At 42.9% G+C, this 24,065-nt stretch overlaps 1 protein-coding gene and 1 long non-coding RNA gene across 7 annotated transcripts in view; one reads left to right on the plus strand and one right to left on the minus strand.

The window, feature by feature from the left end:
- RBM47 (RNA binding motif protein 47) overlaps positions 1 to 24,065 on the plus strand; it is a 76,534-nt gene that overhangs the window by 15,713 nt on the left and 36,756 nt on the right. For 2 of the 5 annotated variants that reach the window (XM_042053260.1, XM_042053261.1), the window contains one exon: positions 1,053 to 1,177. The exons of 2 other annotated variants lie outside the window; for them this stretch is intronic. In XM_042053260.1, coding sequence (XP_041909194.1) covers positions 1,152 to 1,177 — 26 coding nt within the window. In that variant the 5' untranslated portion in view covers positions 1,053 to 1,151. Of the gene's footprint in view, positions 1 to 1,052; positions 1,178 to 18,861; positions 19,062 to 24,065 lie in introns of those variants that run through there. One more of the 5 variants, XM_042053263.1, reaches the window with a different exon arrangement.
- On the minus strand, positions 8,331 to 18,862 carry LOC121676559. Of its 2 annotated transcripts, XR_006020505.1 has the most exons (4): positions 18,699 to 18,862; positions 14,797 to 15,404; positions 10,220 to 10,411; positions 8,331 to 8,414 (listed from the first exon to the last, which is right to left on the minus strand). It is a non-coding gene; the product is annotated as an uncharacterized LOC121676559 (long non-coding RNA). The 2 variants fall into 2 exon arrangements; XR_006020504.1 differs by lacking the exons at positions 8,331 to 8,414; positions 10,220 to 10,411 and having other exon boundaries at positions 13,659 to 15,404.

Here is a 24,065-nt window from a genome sequence, read left to right on the forward strand (position 1 = left end):
CATCTGTGTTTGTCAGTCTTAGCCAAGCATTGTGTGTAGGTGTAATGTGATTTAAAAAAATAAGATGAAATGTGGGTGGGACTGAAAATGCAGTTGCTATTATTCATCTGTTTATGCCATCATACACGTGTGATCAGGCTGTGATCTCATGCAGCAGCCTAGGAACCTATGGATTGCTTGAATCATCCTTCTGTAAAAGAGCCAGGAGGTTTGTTATTTAATACTTCTACTAGATCAGCAAGATCTGTATATACTACATTTGTATTTCATAGCTACAGCCAGCCTCAGCCCACACATGTGATGAAACATCTGCATAGAAATCCATACCCGTACTTTTTTTCCTTACAATATGCAAGCTCATCAGAATTTCGGCTGGGGTAAAAATATGTGTAAACAGCTTACATACTTACCAAAAGTGAAGATTTTGTAAAAATGAAACTATTTGTAAGTTTGCAAAACAGACTGATCTGTATAAAAGTAAAAATTCCAAGAAAGATATTTCTGATTTTAAATCTTGAGGACTTTATGTGGAAATTTAAGTGCTTTAAAGTGCTGGGGGGAAAAAAAATAAACTGAAATTGATTTTTTATTTTGTTGAGAAAAGCAAGTGAAAAGAATTTTTGTTATTGCTGTTTCTGGGGTCAACTTGTGACAGAAGAAAAAAACGTTGTTTCTACACCTTTAGTTTTGATACACCTTCTCAGAAGGAGTAAAAATGTGGCACTGGCACTTGCTTGCCAAGGCATCCTCAGTTGAGTAGAGTAGGGAGTTTTTTCATGGGAGTCCAGTCCTGAATGCTCCTCCAGCTCTGTGGAAACTCACCTGTGATCTACACAGACCATCCAAAAATCTTAGGTACAGATCCCTTATCACATTTTTGCAGGCTCAACCACATTCCTGTTTCCACAGAGAGCAGTTCTTCTAGCTGCAGGCAGTATAAACTTGCAGTGCTAATTATTTGATCATCTGCCTCAGTATTTCCAGATGTAAAAGATTTCTTTATTTTGCTTGTTGAATGAGGTGTTTGGTTTTCTATCTCTGTTCCCCATTAGCTACATCTCTGCTAATAAATCAAACGCGCCCAGAATCGCTCTCTGGCACAGAGGCTGGTTGCCTCCAGAGGAGGATGCTGTGTCGCCTGCCAAAACCATATGGCTGCACCCACTCTGTGTGTAAGGTACGATCCAGAGCTCACCCCAATCCCTGGTCTGTGCCTGGGAGAGTGATTATCTGCCCTCTGGTTTGGGGAACTGGTATTTAAATGACATGGGTCCAAAGCATGTCCGCTGTTCTGGACTTTAAAAGGTGCAACTGGTTTCTATTCCAATGGAATGCTCACTGACACGGTTTAACTTCACATACTTCCGTGGAGGTGGTTCTTACATATCTCCCTTCCTCATTGGCACTGATCAGCACAGCAGCCTTCTTACAGAGGCTACAAAATCAGAAAAATCAGGTGTATACTTATTATGTCCCCAAGCAAAGTATTTACATTCAAATAAAAGTATAATTAGTGCTAGCAACTTTAGCAGGTGTTCTAGAATGGGGCTGGGAGGGGAGAATGAAGCCATCAAGATAACAACCTGGGATCCATGGGATGTCTGCCCAGAAAGGAGTGAAACAAGGCAAAATGACAGGTAGCAGCAGATGCTGATGGAGAGGGCTGCTGGCTGCTGCTGAACCAAACAGTTTCACTGGGAATAAAGTCAAGAATTTCTAAGCAGGCATAAGACAGCAGTCTGTTTGCAGAGGGGGAGAAGGAGTCTGGAGGCTCTAATGGCCTGGGTTTTGTGGGTTTTTTTTATTAGGGAGGAAACATTTGCTCAGCACAAATATGCTGTGGATCCAAGTTCAATTTTCTCTAATCTATTCTTACTGGGGATGCTATTGCAAGCAGTCCCTTGTTGGCAGAAGAAAACAGTTGACTTCTGATTTATATGAAAATGTAAAGAAGCTGATTCTTTTTAACTGAGACCCCCCTGGAAGGACAGGGTAGAAAGTCATTGAGAGGCACTGACTTCCCAGCTGGTCAGCAATGAGACAACAATGAGACTTGTCCAATTTCTCAGTGTAGTAGCAGACAATCTTTCTGATCAAAGTGTGGAGTTGTGTTGTGCTTAGCCAGCTTCTGGTGCTATTTGTATATACCTGTTTAGTTGATGTGCTATAGTAGTAAACCTATAAAATAATAGAAAATACCCAGTTTTCCTTTGCAAGAGGAATACAGGAGATCAAGACCAACTTTTAACTAAAGCTGGTTTTGCCATCTGTATGTAGAATATATTCCCCTGTTACATCGCAATATTGAATTCAAGGGAGCACTTTTTTCTGATGGGTTATACTTGCCATCTGAGACTTTTGTTTCACCTATTAATTTTGTTATCCATTCCTTTCACCCACACACACTGGGGTAGCATTTTCAAGATTTAACAGCAGCAGCTTTGTTTTCTCAGTTATGTCTAGTTTAACTAACATCTAATCCTCTTAGCTCTTATACCCTCACAAACAGGGATTTGTTTGGCTAAAAACTTTTAATTAGTCCAATCACATGGAGCAGGTATTTAACAACCCCAAGGCAAACCCATTTCAGACATCAGAGGTGTCTCACCACCAGATTGGGAGAGCTAATTCTAGGAGCCTTTTGCTGCAGGCTGCAGAACTTGAATAACAGGGTTGGTGAGCAACTGGCACCCAGTTTTTCTACATAAGTGGGCAGCATTCTTTAATGGTAATTTGCTGTCTCCAAACAGTGTTTCATGATCCTTCACTAACCCCTCGTCTCTGCTCTCCCTCCAAAGCAGCCCCTCAGTTTTCGCTTGCACGAGTCAAACTAGCTCTGAAGAAAGGCAAGGATCTTCTCATGGAGTTGTTAAGACTGGTGAAGACCTGGCAGGTTACTGGAACAAATAAACACGTAAACAGTCTGACTGCGGATAGAACCTGCTGAACTTTTGATCTTAGTAATTTGAATCCAGGAGGAACATGGCATGAGCAGTATAGGGGTCCTAACCCAGGAAGCACAGGGTCACTGCTGCAGGGCAGGCAAGGCTGGGGGGAAAATGCTGATGCTGATGGGGCCTGTGCTCCTGTGGTGTGTGAAATCAATGAGAAAAGGAGTGGCTATCACAAAGCGGAAGAACGGATAATTGTGAAAAAGCAGGAATAAATGCTTGCATAGTATGCTAAACATGTAATTACTAACTTGAGACTTGCTCTGCCACAGAACCAGGGCCCCGGCTGTGCAAAGCCCACCCCTGAGCCCATCTGTAAGTGATTCTCGGGTCCAAGCTCTTTCTCCAGCAGTCTCTCAGAGGGATCCTGGGGGGATATGTGAAGTATTTAGCAGTGCTCCTCCAGCAGGTCTCTGGGGAAACCAGAGCAATATTGTGATCGGCTGAGACTGGAGGGAAAGACCATGAGTGATGACTCACAGGGGTATCACTTCAGTGCACTTTTCCAGCAGTATTATCTTCCTCTTCTGTGTCTCCTGCCTCTATGGTGTTTTTGAAACACCTGTGTCTGTACAAGTGATGTTGATCAAGTCACCCCCATTGAGCACGCTGCCATGGAGTTATTTTTGGTCTATATTATCATCTTAAATTTGCTTTGGAAAAATCTCAAAACATAGTAAACATAAGTAAGTAAATAAGTGAGAAATAATACCAGCATCTTTAGTTTAAAGTTGAAGAGAGGTGAGCCCTCTATATCTACTACTTTCAGCCCTGAATTTGCAATATCATGAGAGCTTTCCTAGGCATTAGCTTTAACTGTTTGCCAATTAACCTGAGGTATTTGATACATTTGTCCCGACATTCTCCACATATTCGTTCCTGGCTCCAGCTGCTCTTCTTTATGATGCCAGTGGTTCCTCTCAGAGCTGGGTGGCCCTGCCTCAGCAGGGGATCAGATGCCTGGAAGGTCTGCATAGTGAGCAGGGCAGGACATGCTTTTGAGATGCTTCACAGACCTGTGAGGAATATGACTGGCCAAGCTGTTTTTTACAGATGTGATTATTATGAGCTGCCCCTGCTGTAAATAATTAAAAATGCCCTCCTGTCCCAGTATGGGAGGTAAATTGGGTAGCCATATGGTGCACATGTAAACACAGGGTACCCAGTTTAAACATACTTGGTTGGGTTCTAGCTAGACATAAAATCAGTTTTTAAAGAAAATTATTCCAATGAATGGATGTAAAATCAATTGAAGGTACGTTGCCTGAACAAGATCTGCTTGATCAGGCAGGATTATAGCCCACTTACTATGGAGAAGTTAAAATAATGAAAACATGGAGCATTAGAAATCATTCCTTAGGAAGCAAGCTTTTTAAAAAGTCTTCTGACTGAGCTCGTCCTGAATTTTTGGCTTTCAGAGGGCAACTGAAAAACTTAGTAGCATCACATGCAGACATTTGCAGGTAGAAATAAATATATGAGTGCTTGCAGTGTTGATGACCATAAAAAGGTCTGCTTTCTGGCTTACCTACAACTAACTGAAAGTAAGCCATAAACCAAATTATAATGTGGCAGAATGATGTGATGGAAGGGAAACGTGATGTCAGGAAATATAATTAAAAGCTACTGAGTGTACCAAAGTAATGAGGGGATCTTACCCTTAATATCCCAAGTTTAACATACCAGGTAAGGCAAAATCTTTGGTATTTTGCAGAATACCATGAAGAGAACAATTCAGCACTCACACTCTGGCAATTAAATATTTGGCACCAGTGTCTCACACCAAGCTTTGTGTGGCTGTTGTGCTCAGCATGCTCAATGTCCAACCAGTGAGTGAGGCCTGAAGTTTTGCCACAAGGATGTGCAGGGACCCTGGGCAACAAGAACATTTTAGTAAATTCCCTAATCCCTTGGAAGAAAGCAGCCAAAACACATGTGATAGTCAGCTTCTGGCTGAGTAGGCTCAGGCTCAGGTGGAGACCACTATGGGGGTTTCTTTGATTCAGGTCTATAAAATCCAGGGTGATATGAAGTGGGTGGTTTGGGGTGAGCTGTTCACAGTCTCTCCCAATGCAAGAGGTAGTGACTATTAGACAAAAATTTAGGAGCCATTTTCAGAATAAAAGGAGATATTTCTTCATGCAGCAAATACTGGATTTGTGAAACTCTTTACCAAAGGGTATGACAGTTGCAGCAATTTTTTTCAGACACTCAAAGGAAGACTGGGCAAGTACTTGGAAGAGAGGTCCACCATTGGGCAAACTGGATCAGGCTGGAGGAGCCCCCTGAGCTGAAAATGGTTGGAGGTGGGGAGAGGACTTGCAGAAAAGATCAATTATGTTCATCCTATTCTTGCTGTTCTTCTAGGGTCACTGCTGTGATCAGGTTTTTGGTCACTGCTGCAGACAGGTTACTGGGCTACAAGAGCCCCAAAAGTCTGAAATAATAACACTGTTCTTATATTTTTATTTGAATTGTGAGCCAATTGTGTACAACTTTTCTGATGTGTAGATGAGTTCAAGGTGCTCTGTCTTCCCATCTGTGCCTGAGCTGGAGGGGAGAGCACTGCAGGGAGCAGTGGTGCCACAGCACCTCTGGGAAGCAGGTCGTTCCCTCAGCTACACCATGGCTATAGCTACCAGATGCATGGGGAGACATAGGAGTAGGGCTCAGTGGCCAGAGCAGCATTGCATGATGGTGTATTTTGTCTGGGGTCCAGTAAGTTGCAGGCTATGCTTTGTGAAGCCATGTGCTGTAGTGCTCCCATTTATTTACGCTAGGATGGTTTTTTAACCCTGTTAAACTAGCCTGACAAGACTGCCCCAGCCAAGAGGACCTTCTTCTCTGCCTCTTCTGTCCCACTTTGTCCCTCTTTTTATGCATAGGAAGACTCAGAACTGAGCTCTGTGCTCTCTTCTATGAAACGAAAATAACTTTTGAAAAGTTTGTGGATTAACAAATGACCCCAAGTTCTTCCTTTGTCCTCTAAATAAGTAAAACACACATCACAGCAATACAGCAAAACTTGGATTGCCCTTGTGCTTGAGAACATATAGCAAGAAACATTATACTCAGTAGTTTAAATTAACTTGCTTATCTTCAGACTACCAGGGAAAAAAACCCATTATTTATCCCCCTCTCTTATACTGCAACAAAGATAAGCACTTTGTTAAAAACATGAGTGCAATTCCATTGCCTTAAACTCTGAAGCTGTGAGGAGGGGAAACTCTGACAAGCTGTTTCTGGCCCACTGTGTTTTGTGGGTTTGTCATCTGAGTGCCGACGTGGCAAAGTACATGCAATATATATTATGAAATAAGAAAAAACCACTCTGATATTCCTATGGCTTAGTAATTGTAAAAAATTATTTAAATAAATATTCTAAAATTTTAAAAATATAATAAATAATTTTTATTTACAAATACTTTTTAAAAAAGGGGTACTGCAGTTTTTGTGCCCACATATATACACAAAATCATGAGAATTGAGTCAAATGTGTGCACAGATGCATGTCATCATAAGATGTGAGCTTCTTTTCTGTGGCTGCAGGGAGCTAAGGCATGTTTTCACATGGGCTTTTTTGATATAGGTATATATCTGTACTGCCTGGAATACAGGCTTTTATAAAAGTTTTATAAATGGTATATGCATTATTTGAGGTGCATTAACTGCTATATAACTTCTAGGTTTTGCTTCAGATGGGATAAAGCAACTTATTCTTGATATTGCTTGAAGCTCTGCTGTGAAGCCCTCTGAAGCAGTATCACTACCTTGACTCTAGTGGAACTGTGCTAATTCGTTCTAATAAAGAATGAGGACTTGTTAGATTAAAAGAAATTGTGTCAAACCATGATCTGATATCCCAGGGATGTCAGTGGATTCTGACTGATACATGAATTTGCATGACTGAGCACGGTATTTTTTCTTTAGGTTAGAAATGCAGGCATTTATCTTGGATACTCCTTCAGCATCTTATTCACAAGGCAAAAAGGATCTTGGAGACACAGGTTTCTAAAAGAATGTCACCAAAACATGATAGGGCTGAAACCCCTTTTTGAGTGACTGTCATAGTCCCACCATTCCCTTCTTCACTCAATTGGAATGAAATCAATAGAAATTTTAGTTTCTAGAAATCAGTTTGCCCTGAATATGTTTCTAGTGGGGCCATGAGAATTCCTCTCACCTTCTCTGGAACATAATTTATCTTCTTTCCTTCCTCACATATACTACTTCACATAGGCCTACAGGTGGCAAGAGAGGGATTTTAGCAGAACTAGGACGGTACAACCCCCTTACCTCCATTTCCAGTTATCATATAGAAGGAACAGAGCTCTAGAACTAAACAGACATGGATTCCCTGCCTTGGCTTATCCCATACACCACTCAAGGGAGGTTAATCCAGGGCATGGGACATGTTAGACTGTTTGCTTGCTAGAAATAAATTCCCTTGGAATACCCACCAGCACCTTTAATGGCTGAAGAAGTCCAGAAGCTTACAGAGCTCCTGATAGCCAGCACCATCAAGAGTAGTGCAGGGATGGAGTGAACTTGGTTTTAACAGTGGCAATTCCTCAGTACAGCTCTGGGGTTATAAATCCATCTCTCCTTTGCTTCTTCCCTCAGAGATACAGCATCACAGGTGGGAGATCTGCACACCAAAGGAGCTACACACTACCATTTTATTTACCATTCCTTAAAAAAGAGTGCAATAAGTAAGATGCTAACAGCCAAAACATCGACTAACACACTCATGAGAGTGAAGTTTTGGCAAGTCTTAATCCATTTTTGTGCAAAGGATCACTACAGGCTCTGCCACACAGTCCACAGACTGATTCATGGTCTGGAATTTCAGGCTCATACACAGTGTGATCCCACAAGCTTATATTCATTGATGCTCTGCCTGGTTCATGTTTTTAGTGGGTTTAGCACTGTAAGAAAATAAAGATTTTCACTGATGATTTACTTAGCCACAAGCAAATGAAATTGTGTTCAACCTATCAATAAAGTGACATCAGTGAAGAACAAGAAATGGGCTCAGTAACTTGGACTCAATCAATAACTGAACCGTGGCATCCATTGTAATAACATCTAAGTGTCAAATGTGCACATGAAGAATAGCAGCAAACCCAAAAGGTGCAATTTTTCCTCCCTCTGTGCTTCTATTTGTTTGTTTAGATTGGCTGAGTTGCCCTCACTTGTTTGTATCTAGGAGTGACGGTGTTCCAACACGCCGTCGCCTTCGTTCCTGAGAGAGGCCTCTCGTGAAGAAACACCTTACCTTTCCCCTGGATGTGTTGGGGTTACACCTCAGCCCAGGCGGGGTGGCAGGCACTCCCCAGCTCTGGCTGCTCTCCCAGCATCCTTCTGGCCATGCTGGGAGTGAATGCGAGGGTGGAGGGAGGATCACAGGAGATCTGCCTGGTGGCAGGCTCTCAGGTCCAGCTCTTGAACCAGTGCCCCAGCCTAGAAGTGAGCATGCAGAAAGGAGTGAGGCTGGTCAGAGGTGATGCCAGCTGAGAGGGCAGGCTCACTCTGGCTATGTGCCATATCTCTGCGAAAGATGCTGCAATGGCAGTTCTTGCCTTGGCTCAAACAGACCCAGTGTCTAGCAGGATCATTTATTACTTCTAATGAAGCAAGTATAAGTGGCAAATAGGAAATTTTGAGCAGCCTTGGCTGGCCCCAAACAAAACACAGCAGAGACATTGCTCCTTGTTGTGTTTGACCTGCTCTCGTGCTCTGCAGTTCTTCACTTTTGAGCAGTCTTGTGTTCGCACTGCCAGCCCAAGCAATGGGTGAAATGGTGTGGAAACACTTTTCATGATCTGGAGCCTCTTTCAATTGTAATAATTAAATGGATGAGAGCATTCTGACTTGTCCTATGATGAATGGTGCCTGCTGGTGGTACGCTTTGTCTGGAGATAGTATTGTCCTTTAGTAAGAAGAAAGTCTTCAGAAGTGGCCAAGATACTCAGTTTCCCATCCCTACATTTTTAACCAGTATCTGACTAATGTGTGAGATCAGATAAATGGCTATGCTATCACTCAAAATGGTCACAGTAACCATAGTGAAACGAAGTATTATTTTTTAATTTCTGACTTTAATCATTTCAGTGTTCTCCTTCAGAGCTGACTGTATATGAAAGGAGATGAAAGCACCACGTGAAAAACAAGTGAACTGGGATTCCTTCAAGGGAAAGGCTAAGGGAATGTACACCATTAAGAGGATTTGAAAGCCCACAAGTACGTAGCTGTAACATGAAATACTGAATATCACTGCAGAATACTTCAGGATTATTCCAAACTACCAATCAAGTTTCAGTCTAGATTCAGGTGATAAATTGCAAAAAAAAAAAAAAAGGAAAGCACAATCAATCATGGAAAAATCCTGCTAACAGGTTTGCAGCACTATTCTCACACTTGGAGATGGGACACTAACAGTTTGGGTTTAGAATTTGGTATTTTGATGGTGATAAATCGAGTGGCTCTTAGACTGTGCCTAGCAAACTTTACTAAGGCATCTTTTATGACCTTTCTCATAATCTGGTGATGCTTAGAGTCTTGGTAATCATTAAAATACAGTTTGTCATCTCCTTTCACAGTGGTCTGTGACGTCCATTTAGTACTCTCTATGTTATTTCTGGATGACTATTTTCATACATTACTCTGTTGTTTAAAAAACAGCAAAAAATGTAGCTTTTTGTGACTGATGTGCAGTACCAGAAAAATGACCCGGCTAGAAGTCCACAACAGAGGCAAAACTTCAGTGCCCTTCAATATCCTTGTGGAATAAATGGAGTTGGGCTGAATCAAATTAAATAATTTCAGGTGTTTAAATCCTCCCTGCTTAGGGGACCGTTTTGAAGCAAAAAGCCAAGGAGTGCACCCTCAGCCAATTTGCAGACAGTGCCAAGCTGAGTCATGCAGTTCTTATGCCTGAGGGATGGGATGCTATCCCGAGGGACCAGGACAAGCTCAAGAAGTGGGCGCATGGGAACCTCATGAGGAGCAACAAGGCTAAGTGCAAGTGCTGCACCTGGGTCAGGGAAGCCCCTGGTATTCAAGACAGGATGGGGGATGAAGGAATTGAGAATGGCTCTGTGGAGAAGGACTTGGGGGTGCTGGTGAATGAGAGGCTGGACATGAACTGGCAATGTCCTCTCAAAGACCAGTGAGCCAACCACAGCCTGGGCTGCATCAAGAGAAATGTGACCAATAGGCCAAGGGAGGTGATGCTCCCTCTCTGCTCCACTCCCGTGAAACCACACCTGGAGTTCTGCATCCAGCTCTGGAGGTCTCAGCATAGGAAGAACATTGACCTGTTGGAGCAAGTCCAGAAGAGGGCCATGAAGATGATCAGAGGGCTGGATCACCTCTTCTGTGAGGAAAATCTGACAGTTCAGGTTGTTCCCCCACGAGAAGAGAAGGCTCTGGGGAGATCTTATAGCACATTCCAGTAGCTAAAGGGAGAAAGATAGGGACAGATTTTTAGCAGGGTCTGTTGCAATAGGATAAGGGTAATGGTTTTAAAGTAAGAGGGTAAATGCTGACTAGGTATAAAGAAGAAATTTTTTATGATGATGGTGGTAAAATTCTGGAACATCTTGCCCAGAGAGATGTTAGATGGTTCATCCCTGCAAGTGTTCAAGTTCAGGTTGGACAGGGGCCTGACCAACCTGATCAAGTTGATGTATCTGTTCGTTGAAGGCGCTGGACTAGGTGTGCTTTGAAGGTCCCTTCCAACCCAAATTGTTCTGTGATTCTATAATTCTAGGATTATAAGATCTGGCCCTAGTTGTCCTCTGAGAAGTTTTGTTCTAAGCAGAATACTTGCACGAACAAGCTGGTCCTGAGAATCCCTCCATCTTGTGCAAAGATTAGTGAGAGTACAACGTGTAATTCCAGTTTTGATAGACACTGAGTCCAAGTATCAAATCTGAATTGCAGCCGGCAGCTGGACTGAGACCCAGCCAACCACAAATATCTGTGACTGTGCCTATAAGTAGATAGCACTTTTTTCACTGAAATACATGTGTAGAACAGCTCCTGATTTCATAGTAGTGAACAGAGCTCAAAAATACAGTGTCTGCCTAAGATGAAATGCTATAAAGTGAATTTTGCATAATCTGGTGAAAGGTTTTTAAATTCTAAAATCTTAAGTAGGAGCAAGATTAATTTTGTATCTTGGGAGCTTGAATCATGATTTTCTCACTAGCCATGCTGCTTGCCTCAGGACAGCCAGATTGAAGATCAATTTGCCACTGAGCTCAGAAAATACATCCATGTGCTTGCCAGAGTAGTCATTACAGATTTTCTCTTAAATCATTTCTTTGCATGGAAAAACAAATCCACTTTCAGTGTTAATGGAAGGTTTAAAAAATAGAAATACCATGAAATTACTCTGGGGAACTGATAGACTGGCTAAATGCTGCAGTTTTCTGGTACAGAACATTGTGTTACTCAGCTCTCCAGCTTTCATACAATAGATGGGAACTCTACAAGCATAAACTATTACTGGTTGTGTGTGCATAGGAGGAAATGATATCTGGTTTTAGTCCTTACATAGAAAAAAAACAAGTTTAGCAACATATTTGGTTTGCACATGTGATGTAGCTATTGTAGAGAGGGTATTGCTGGTTCTCCTAGGCGCCTTTTATATGAATATTTTTTATTAGTGTGACAATCTGCTTGAGGGTATTTTTATCATAAACAGGAAAAAGGTTTACATTTTTCTTCCTCAACCATTACCCCTCCAGTTCCTGCTCCTCCTTTCACCCTGGCAGCAGCTGGCCCTGCCCTCCCCAGTCCTCCCTGCTGCCTTGGCAGAGGCCCATCCCCAGCAGCAGCAGCAGCAGCAGCAGCCACAGTACCTGTCCATTTCTGACACTTCACCACTGTTTGTTAACAAGGGTTAACAAGCTCAAGTCCCTGCAGCTTGCACCCAACATTACCTCTCTTTCCTCCCCCCGGCCAACCACCTGCAGACATGCTGCTCCCCATTGTTTTCCTCCCAAAATTTTGCACCTCAGGCTCTCTCCAGCTGCCATGATCTCTCATTTCTCAGCACAGTGACTGTCATTCAATGTCCCATGTCCCTGTTAGCTTTCTGCCTTCTCAGCCTCACTGCTTTGCTTGACTTCATGAAAGCGAAGCAAGACTTCACCCTGGTCACAAAAATGCCCCCTAACTGATCAGATGCCCATAGACCATTTATTTTTTGATCTTTAAACCTCTTAGCTCTCATCACTTGGTTTTCCCACCACTTCCTCTTGAATAGTTTGCATCCTTCTAGCTGTCCCAAGACCAGCTCCACCAGACAAGGAATTTTGTCCCTAATATCCCTGTTCTAATGTGGTCGGGCGCCGTTGCACTGTCCCCTCTGACTCTTTTCCATTTCTCTCTCTAGATGGACTCCATTTCTTCAGCCTTTGAGCAGTGTGGCTTCCAGCACCCAGTACAGTGCTGCCAGATGCATGGCTTGAAAGCACACTACCCACCAATTCTTCCTTCACCCAGGGACTAGATGTCATTTTGGTTATGTTCTTCCAGTACGCTATTATTTTGCCTGACTCACATGCACTCCTTCAGAGCCATTGTCTGTACATCCTGTATTTACTACTTCCTCTTTCCAATTCAACCCTCATTTTCTCCCTTCTCACAAGCATTACTATGTCTCATCAGCTGTTCCTCCAAAACAACTTACTTCACTCCAGCAGCTGGGTTGCCCCATCCTATTTTTTTTCCCTTCAGAAACTGTGGATTTCCTCTTATCTCTTCCACCCACAAGATGCCTTCCAACTCTATCCCACCTTCCTCTGTATCTGTCACTCGCCCTGTAAGCGGTTCCCAATATCCTGTTCCTCCTGAACATGTCTATCTCCATGATTTTCTCTTAACTTCCTTTCAGACAATTCTCAAGTCACTCACTCTGTCCTTGGCATCCTCAACTAACTCGTGTTTTTGTGGTAACCCATCTACCTCCAGCTGTGGCTTAGCCATTCTGCTATTTCTAGGCAGGAACTCTTCACTGGGTTCCACCAAAAGAGAGGAGTGAGAGGCAGCCAGACACCTCTTACAGGCAGAGGATAGGAAAACCACAAAGCAGGAGGTCCACTGTGTGTTCAACCTTCAGATCTTCATCCCACTCATCTACAAATGTTTTTTCTTGTGCCTTGAATTTGATGATGAGGTGGGTATACTGTGAAAGGCATCTCTGTACTGAAGCTTTGGGAACTTTTGGGCTGCATGGAGATAATTAAGTACATAATAGCTTCCAAATACATAAGTACAGTCCTCAGGAACTGGCTTCACAGAGATCTGTATCAATATCTCCTGAGATTTTGAGTAAAGCAAATGAGAATAAAAATATTTCATTCATCATCTTGGCAGTATGTTCTGGAAAGGCTGATTCAGACCCATTCTTTTCCATTTAGCTATAAAATCTCTGTATGTACTATCTTCTTAAGTGTTATTTTAAATTAGAAACATTACTTGTCTCCTGGGGTTCATTCAAGCCAACTAGCTGCACTTGCAGAGTCTAATGAAGGTGTTTCTTGTCATCAAATGTTGGGAACTGAATTTGAGAGCAAATATTTGCCCAAATTTAACATAAGGTGCTAAGGACATTGTAAGAAGAATGCTCAACACCAAAATGGCTACAGACTAGTTTCAGTTCCAATGTTAGCGCCCAAGAAAGTAGAATTAATGTATTGTTAGCAACACGTGTATTCTCTTTTATTAAAAATTCTCACTTTTTAGAGCTCCACATGTCCAGTCAGCTCTCACAAAGCATTTTAAAACCTAATAGATCTTGACATAAGGATAGATAATAGATAATAAATAAATTAATGTCATGGTCCCTACACACCAATGCCCTACAGACACTGCTACCTGCACCCAGTGCCATCCTAATGGCTGCCAGGGCAGGTGTGCCTGCCAAGTAGTCCGGGTGCCACAGGTGCTCCTGAAGGCATCTCCTCCCAGATCACTGACAACCTGTCCATTTTCTCCTCTGCAACTGGTCTCCACAAGTGAATACAAAGGTCCAGGGATAAGATGAGGACGTTGCTAAAGCATCCAGACCACACATACCCCTCCCAGCTGTCCAGTGAGGATCCTGACTAAATCAGCACCATCAAAGCCTCAGCCTGAGATTCTCCCTGTTTACACAAAATTTTCCCATCAGCAAATCCCAGAAGCACCTTAGCTGAGAGACTTTTGCATTAAAATCAAAACCCATGGGGTATGTACATCTCTGATTTTAAAACATTAAGTTTCCCAGATCCTTTCCTAAGAGTGACTGTGGGTGGCATCACGAAATGCAGCAATACATGTAAAAGTGGTTGAACAGCTCTGTGTTCAGAAGAAGGGAATATTTTGAAATATTTGTCCGCAGTGTGAAGTTGCCAAATCACTAGCATAGTGTGGTCTTACAAAACAAGATAGAGTAAAAATAGGCAATTCTCCCTGAAAGCTTTGGACGATAATGTTTTGTAATACTATTTTTGAAAAAAAAAAAGCTGCAAATAAGGGAGTGAACAAGAAAGGTGAGATGTGTTGGTTTTTGAAAAAAAGCCTCTTTTTGTAGGGTGTTTTCTAGTCTGACATATGACTTTGTATCAGTGTTACCCATTCTTTGCTAGCAGCGCTAAAGAAACAGCTTGCAAATGTTCTTTCCCATCGACATTTGGGAATGAATCACGAGCAAGTTTTCTTATATATCTTGTGTATTTTGCAAGGTCTGTTCCCTCCAAGGGCATAGTGATGACTGAAACACCTATCCAGTGAAACCACTAGCCAAACAGCTCTGGGATCAGCTAGCAGCAGTGTTTCATAGTTTCTTTACCATCTCTTTTATCATCCAGAGGAGTGCTTTGTCAGGTGCTGAGGACTCATCCTCCAATAGATGAATATCTACAGGGCATTTTGCTCTGAAAGCTCAGCACAAGATACTATATTATGGACCAAAAGGATGAGTAGGTATGGCAGGACTGTAGATCTTGAACTGCTGGCATGTCCACGTAGGATTTCCAAGAGCCCAGACACCCAGTCAAACCCACAGCTGGAGAGGTGTCCTCATGTGTGCTGCATTCAGGCCACTGTTGAAAGAACTGTCTCAATTCATATTTCAGGTCTCTGCTGTTTTACTGTGATAAAGATCTTCCACAGCTCACAGGGACTGTTTTTCCCCTCTCACTTGTTTTTTAGCAGCAGGTAGTTGCTAGTCCTTCTGCTCCTGAGGAGAGGATGTAGCTCCTGTCGGAGGAGATCAGTGCTGTACCAGTATTTCCTGGGGAGGTGGTTTCGACACGTTGCTTAGGGATGAGTCTAAACATATTCTTAATAGCCCCATGTGCTCAGATGCAGGTTCTTTACTGGGGATGGAAAGTTCTCAAAGCCTCCGCAGTAGGCCCTCTGGATCTGCCTGTGCTCTTTTCCAAAGCAAGTGTTGCCCTGCAGGATGAAATACAAATGCATCTGTTGAAGGAGAACTGGAACAAAATTAAATCCCATTTAAGATTCACAGAAATTTCCCCTCTGTTACCCGATTCCCATGTTTTAGTTTAGTTGTTTGGTCTCTGTGTTGTTAAGGTTGCTAACAATTTGTAAGTAAATTGGTGTTTCACTGATAGAGCCTTGTGATTTTTAGGTGCTTTTTCACTTTTAATATCCCCATGTATTAGTTGCTCCAAGCCAGTCTGAAGTTATACAGTGTCTGTATTAAATTAATGTTTGACTTTACAGTCTGTAGGCTGTCCAACCCGGCACCTCCTCCGTTTGCAGTAAGTAAATATGCAAGTGTTACATTGCCCTTGAAACCTGTGCTCTGTGACAAAGGTTGCATGCTGAAAAGAGACTGAAATGCCAAGTTTCCATGGGCCCCAGTCCCTTCTGTCAGCCATGCATTAATCAGAAGTCCACCCCCAGTGATCTGCAAAAGCGTGGTGCAGCACACTTTGGACCAGATGACACCAGGGCAGACTTGACCTCCTCAGAAGCATCCACTTCTCTCTGAGCCTGTGGAAACCTTATCTCTGAGAGAGAAAAATGTGTGAATAACAGACTGAGTTTTTTCAAGGTGATGGCAATACAGGGAAGGGGTTTTTTATTTCTTGTGCAACAACAAAAAAAATGTTTGGTTTCTGTTGCTTTATATCAGCTAATCTACAAGGGCAGATTTAGAGGGAGGACCCATCAAATTTTCCACTGCTCTGTTTGCCCAGGGTGACATGATACAACTTTAGATGTGCTGTAGTAGAGCCATCATTTTTCTGCGATAGCTACACCTGGCAGCTACAACAGATAACTGAGTTTCTTTGAAGTCCTCTGGCCTCAGATTGTCAATACTGCACACTATTTGACTCTCTTAGGCTTGTACCAGGATAACATGATTTGTAGAAGTGTTAGCACTGTGGAAAATTGAGTATTTGTACAACCTTCCCATAACAGGCAGTAACCTTGCCTATGCTGCCAGGCAAACTAAATTTGAGCTGGCTCCCTAACAAGTGTGACGCTCTTTTACTTCCAAATCTCACCACTGCAGCCTCAGTTTTCAACCTTGCCAAAGACCATGACATGGAACAAAGCAGTGATAAAAACTATATCTGACAAATATGTGTGGCCAGCTCTCCTCCAGAATCTTCTGCTGAAATGCTACTGCAACCAGGAAACATCAAGCTGGCAAAAGCAAATCTTTTCATGGAAACATGGTCTTTTCCAACCAGGTTTTGTAGGGAAAATCTGAGAGATCTTGAATGGGGTCCTTATCCAAACTGAGGAGAGAAACAGCTTGGCTGAACCTCCTCCCTTGCCTATCTAGTGCACCTCTCTGGGAGCAGCATTCGTTACCAGGCGGAGCAAGACTGCCACAAGAAGTTCCTGCTTCCTGAATCTGGTTAGGCAGGGTCTTAAGCCTGATGAGCTCTTTCAGATAAACTCCCTCCTTCTGCCCGGGGGTCTCAGCGGTGATAGCCACAGCTGAGACTCCAAGCAGCTCTGTGAAATAGCAGGGTGTTTTTACTTCTACTGGGGTAGCAGGAAGGCACCAAGGGGTTAACATGGTGTGGCTTAGACACAGCCTGAGAAGCTGGCAGAAGATGGCTCTCTCCCCCCCTGCACAATTATCGAACTTTTCCTCACACGTTGGGAGCAGACACTGTAAAGCAGCTGTGGGGGATTTTCATCCAGAGGGTATACAAGCTGATGTTGGGAATTCATGAGGTTTATGCAAAAGGTACTGATCAGACTTCCAGGTTGTCCCACAGCAGCAGGATTGTGTCTAGCAGCTGTAGGGAAGCCCATATGCCTTTTCTAAACATGCCAGCAATCCTGCCCATTCCCAGTAAAGAACCATCCTAGCAGGCAATCACAGCAGCAGGCTGCTGCCATGGTGGCACAGTACCAGATGTGTGAAACATTCCCCTTCTGCCTCTCCTTTTCCATGCAAAATGGGAGGGGAGGGGAATGCAGACCGGCAGGAGAGAGCAACACACCTGAAAGCACCCAGAGCAAATGGACCTTGGAGAGCTGAGCAGGGTTGTGTGCATTGGGCACACTGGGCATCTGGTATAGGCTGTAGCCACAGGGCTCGTATTGCTGCAGCAAGTTGCCATCCATCAGCCCCTGCAGGCTTGCCCTGGGCCCCGGGCCCTGAGGAGTCCTGGCTCAGGGAAGGCACTCCTGATTCCAGTGACACATCTGCTTGAGTCAAGCCACAGCCCATTGCTGAAGCAAGCGTCACCTGTGCATGCAAGATGTTGAGCTGCACGGAGCTGTGCTGCTGGCCACCTGTGAATACACACACAGCACTGTACCCAGCAGGCAGAGTGTGCCTCTCCAACCTGACCAGACTCAGCTGGTGTCCCTCAGCCCAGCATCACTGGGTATGGACATCCCCAAACCTGTGCAAGGCCATACAAGATCCAGATCAACAGCAACCCCATCAAATGGACCCCACCACAGTGGTCATTGTTACACTATGTGGCAGGTCTTAGCAGCTAATCTGTCTAGCTGGAGCAGCTGTGGTGTAGATTTTCTCCCTAAATATGTGCATTAAAATACATACTGTTTAAGCTGGGGATCCAAATTAGACAAAATTATTTGTTCTTCCGCAAACCAGGATTGAAATCCTGTGGCAGACAAGGCAGTATCACAAAACCAGAACATACAATGTAGCCTAGATTTTCCCATTGCTCCTCCATGAGCAAATATCTGTGTACCAGGTCCAAAATAAATCTCCCATGTGGGAAGCAGCCACTCCATGTTGAGTCCCAGCCTCTGGGTGCTTCCCAAGTTCAGCAGCTACCCTTTCCTCCTCAGGGAGCAGCAGTGTCACCTTATCAGCACTGTGCTCAGTTGCCAGCCCATTTCACCTGCCCTCTGCTTGTAATTGTTAACTTCCTGAGAACAGGCAACCTCTGTTTAGCACAGGTAGAGCTTTAACTCTGAGGCACTCCTGAAAAAGCCTAGACACGGGAGTAGAGCAAGGTGTTGCAGATCGCCTTGGCTGCTTCTTCCCCGTCTTCGTGTTCAGGCTCCCTTTGCATTATTTCATCATGCAGCTCAGGTCTTTTTGTTATGATTTTGGAGGTTTAGCTGTCATTTGAATGACTGCTCTCTTATGCCAAAGATTTACTTGGAAATTTATGTACTCCCACAAATTAAGCATTCCCTCTCAGCTCTCAGCAAGGCACGCCTAGGCTTGCCTGCAATCTTAGAACAGTACAGAGAAAGGTTATCATGACTTACCTGCCACAAATTACCTATTAATAGCACCACTCATGTACCTTTTTTTCCCCGTCATGACATGCTTTCCCTAGATCCCCCTCTTAGCACGTTTCCCTTTTCTTGAGTGCTTTGTTTTTCCTGTGGAGAACAGGGCAGGTAGAAGAGGAGCGACCTTTCCAGCACTAGCTCTGCCCCCGTGGCCCCGGCACTGCCTTCTCCCACAGATGTTTGCCGGGAGGGTGGGACACAGGTTGTTCACAGCCTGGTAAAACATTGACCAGAGCAGGCGGACGAGGCGGTGGAGGCGCAGGGCTGCCCAGGCAGGCAGGCAGCGAGAGCCCAGCGGCAGCCAGCGCCCACGGGAACACACCAGCTTCTCCCCAGGTACCGCTTTCCACTTTCATTTTCCCAGCCTTGAACGGCAGAAGGGCAATGGTGCTGGGTTATACGGTTTGCCAAAGCTCTTCTCCCTGGAAGTAGGAAGAGGAGTTAGCCTTGTTATTTTGCAGTTTGCTTTTATCAGCCGTAGTTGGCTGAATGGTGTCATCTAGAGCATGGGTTGGTTAACCCACGCTTGATTAGCTAGTTGTTTTGGATTTTATTGTATTTTCAAATAAGCAAAATTAGTGCATAATTGCATATGAAAACTTCATTGTCTTCTAATAAAACTCAAACCTGGCTTCTGCTCGTCTTCTAGCTGAAGAGTAGGAACAAGAGTCAGAGATTTTAATGAAAATGTGTAATCCAATTATTGCAACAGGGATGTGGGTAGTGACTCACACTGAAAAATACTTGATGATTTTTGAACGAGCTTTGCAAAAATAGACAAAGTGACTAATTTTTTCAAGATTATTTCCACGTTCCTTGGAACATGGAACACGGACAGCAGACACAGAAAAAATGCCAGGATTTAAGTTCCTAGTATGCATATGCCACTCAGAGAGGTGAAGATGAATACATTCAAATAATTGTTTCAGTTTTGCTCAGTGACTGAAAGTTTCTGCCAACCAGTGGAAACTGACTCATTCATGCAGGAACCATCCTCCATGTGTGCTTTGCTGATCTAGATATGTCTTTGTAAAAGTGCCTATCGTGACTTCTCAAAAATTTTTGCACCCCAGGCAACTGTCAAATAATCCTGAAAAGGGCTTGGTGTGAAGTGAATGACGTTGTCAGTATTCATGATTTATCGTCAGTATGTTTTGTGTGCAAAACAAAATGCAAGAGATTTTTTTAAAAAAGAACCTGTTGCTTCCAGTTTATCAGTGTCTGGTCCTGGCTGTGCTTGCTTCATGTTTAAAGCCTCCCTGATGTGACAGAGATTTTCTTGATGTGTTTTCTAGCTGGGCTTGAACACGACATGATATTTATGTTCAGTACATGCTCTGTGGTGTTAAGTTGTAGTGAAGCATGGTAACACATTTGTTTTATTAAAAGTAGTCTAAGTGTGGCTCCAACTCTTAGCAGTACTAAAACTCCTAGAGCAAAGTGCAAGGAAAAGTTGCTGGAGAACAAAGCAACTGGATTCCCAGAAATGGCTGCTTTCAAGGATTGAAATATAGTTCAGTAAAAATTTTGGTAAAGGCTGCATCATAATCTCCGTCTGTTGGTGAATTTGTAGACATAAACTATGACTATGATTAAAACCTTTTCATCTGTGTCACAGCGTTGTGGGATTCTTGCCCTCTCCTCCCAGGAGCAGTATTTGACAGTAAGTTGGACTGATGTAAATGTTTCTTTTGCAGTAACTAAAAAAAGTGGTAAAATCTTATCTGAGGGTTCACAGAGACTGAATTCTTTAAAATAAATATCTAAAACAAAAGACAGTGATGACAATATTATCTTGTCTGTTTTCATGCAAAGATACGGTTCTAGCTGGTGACTATAAAGGAGATTACTTGGCTTAAATGGAAGGAATAAGGCAGTTGACAAAATCTCTTCAGTCTTTAAGTCCTGTTTGAGACAAGTTTCAGGATAAGGGAGCCATAACCATCTGTAAATTATGAACAATTTAAATTGTTTCAGTAAATAGTAACATATTATTGCATGCTAAAATGAAGCAAACCAGTTTTATCCCCTGTGCTTGGTTTTCAGCACAGCTGTTTACCAAGTTTCAGTTGGCTAAACCTGTGTACATAGACTGAAAGGAGCAGGGCTGTTCAGGGATCACGAGGACAAACTGGTTTGCAAAGTCTTTTTCTGGATATACAAGGCAAAAAAGACTGAGACTAGGGTTTAGACTGAGCTAGTTATAGAGTTGCTCGTTAAAAAGAAGTCTCTTTTCACCCCTAAGAGCAGTGACATGGGCATTAATGCTAGACCGATATGAAATAAAATGTCCTGGATCCCACTAAGTTAGCATAGTGATTCTATTTTAAATTTCCAATTTATATTTGAGCCAGAAATTGTCATGTTAAAGGGCTATATTAAATGGGAATGACCTCTTCAGATACTTTGGGAATTATGCTCTCAGTGGAAGGTCCAGATATTTGAATGGCAAAGAAGGAAACCCTGTGAAACAAAAACCCTCACGCAACCAGGATTGCAGAATGGGCGTTGCAAAACTCTGTTGTCTCCTCCCCAGAAAATATCAGGATTTCCCAGCTTGCCCGTGCTTGCCAGGGCCCCACAAGGTGAGCAGTGCCCTTTTCAGAGGCTGGAATAGCCTCAGTCCCTGCTCTTTGTGGGTGGGTGACAGGGTTGTCACTGGGAGGGTGCCAAGAGGAGCATCCAGGCCCTGCTTTCAGTGACCTCCTGCACTTGAGCGCTTGTTCCAGTGGCTTACTGAACTTGTTTGTGTAGCACCTTTCACACCACTGGTGAGATTCCCCAAAGATCACAGAGATGTTAACAACAAATCACCTGTATCTGATGGGTAATTTGTGTCCTGCTGTGCTGGACCTCTTTGGTTAAGAGCCTACCCCAATTATTACTGTTTTTTCCCACTGACAGGGCAGCCACATGGCAGCTGAGTAAGGCCACTGCAGATGCTTTGGGCTTGACACAGAAGAGCAAGAGCTCTGCAGTCTCTGGCAGAAGACTCTTTCCTTCTATGAAGAAAAGCTCCTGGCTTTTCTTTTTAAATACTGGACAACATTGTCTATAGAGGTCTACTTGTACACCACCCACGTGACCAGAAAAACTTTGTGTTGCTTATGGAGCAATTTAAAATGCTGGCATTTCAGTAGTTTATTTCCTTAAGGCAGACGTGTAAATCTTACTGGGGAATTTTATCTTTTATAGGAGTAAGAGTTCTCTGAGGGAAACTATTTACTTTTTCAGAGCCAATTGCAGAAGCATATTTTTGAGACAATAAGCTGACTTTCCTCTTTCTGTTGCAGTGAATAAAATTATCAAGTAAAATGCAAACATTAAAGACAGTGATTAGAGACAAGCAAACTTACCTTTGCACATTTCTAGCTGAACAGAAGTACTAGTGATGTGTTGAAACCCCAGCTTTTCAATTTTGCTAAAATAACACAAAGTTAACCTATGAATTGCAGCTGAATGTGAAATATAATTTCTAAAAAATGAAGTAACTTTAATTATTTTAATTGCAAAAATTATTTTGTGCTGCATGCATGTAAATGTGGTTCCCAATGGTGCCAATGAGAAATGAGTGCTTAGATCTTGATTTAGTTTTTCCTTCTTTGCAATGTGTGCTTTCAATGATAATATTTCTTTATGCAATTTGTGCTTCCTGTAATAACTTTCAGAACTTTTCTCTCCTCAGAAGTCAGATGTTGCGCAGATCAGAGTGCATTATATAGTTGATGATTAAGCATGTCTATCCAAATGAATGGCACTTCTGCCTTCCCCTCCCTGGTGCTGGGCCACAATGTTTCCCTTTAGTTCCAGCATTAAACAACTGTCAATATCAAACACCATTTGCTTGCACATTGGAAGGCAGAAGTAGAAGTAATAACAAATAATTGTGCATAGATGGTTTTTTAATGGCTGGACTGAACAAAGGCTTACTTCTCATACTACAGTATTCTGACTCACAGATTTACAGCTCTTCTTCCTGCATCTCCCAGGCTATAAGAGTGAGAAGCAAAAAGACACTGAGCAAAAGTGCCATAGTGGCATTTAACCTTTGTATTTTGATAGAAACAAGTTTGAGAGGTGGTCAGATTGCATCTAATGAGTATTTGGATTAAAAATGAAAATGCATTGTTCAAACCAAAGCTTTTTCGTTTTTGAGTGAAGAGTCAGCCTCTACTAACTTCTCATCCCTTTGGAAGAACTGCAGAAAACAGTCACTATTCCAGTCCTTCCTACCTCCTGCAAAGATATTATCAGACAAATGCTGTGGCACTATAGCAGCAATGTAGCAAGGTCTCCAGAAAAAATGCACATCTTTCTCTTATCTTCTTTCCTCTGGGAAGTCTCTGTTACTGCAACTGGAAGCAGCCCCCACAACAGCCCTTAAACAAACTGTTAGCTGGCATCATGCTAAGCTTTACGGAACAGAATACTTTCACCTGAAAAATTTGGGATGCTTTGAAAGGAACATTGCTATGTAAACATTCTGTAATGCACAGAAATAGCTTTTGCCACCCTGGTTTATGGCACTTTTGTTAATGCTTCTCCAAGTAGTGGCCACTCTATCATGAAGCTCTTCCACTTGAATGGTTCCCAGAGATGATAAAACTACACCTGTATTTAGCTCTTTGTGGGCAGACAACTTTATAAAGCTGAAACTAAGGACTTGTCAATAGAAAGTTCATGGATAGGCATCTTCAGGATGAATTTAACAGGATTACTTGGTCCATTGGTGTTAATCAATGGGAATAACAGATAAAATCTTGATTCTGCCAACCCTCCTCTTCTGGTAGCAGATTTATACCTGCTAACTTTATCTTGGGGACCTACATTGCCATTACATCCTACATACTGAAGGGGCTTCATCATCAGGCTGTGCCTATGAGTAAATCTGAAAGGGCAGTGCCTGCCTGGGCTGTTACATGGACATAACATCAAGGATAGTTCTGAATGGATTTCCAGGGAAAAACAGGCTGTAGTACCAAAAAATTGGTAGGATGTGCCTATGGACATTCCATATATTCCTATCTTTTCATCTGCACAACATTTTTATTTAAAACTTCTTGTCAATCGGTATAGAAGCGCAAAGCTTAGCTCTGCTTCAGCAGTCAGGTAGGAATCTCTTAGCAAAGAGAACACTGTTTGAAATTGTGTAATGCTGTAAATACAGTCATTATCATACCACAGTGGCTGCAAAACCAGTATCAAAGGGGAGAGTGTGAGATGATCAAGCACATCTATCCAAATGAGCACCACCGATCCCAGAGATCTCTGTGGAGAGGACTTGATATAGTGGTGGGCAGGGGGGAACCCTGCTGCCCTCGTTTGAGAGAAGGCTCAAAG

The sequence above is a fragment of the Corvus kubaryi genome, unplaced genomic scaffold (genome assembly GCF_017639235.1).
Source record: "Corvus kubaryi isolate FWS band 111438036 unplaced genomic scaffold, C.kubaryi_AGA036_p1.0 split1-131, whole genome shotgun sequence".
Lineage (NCBI taxonomy): Eukaryota > Metazoa > Chordata > Aves > Passeriformes > Corvidae > Corvus > Corvus kubaryi.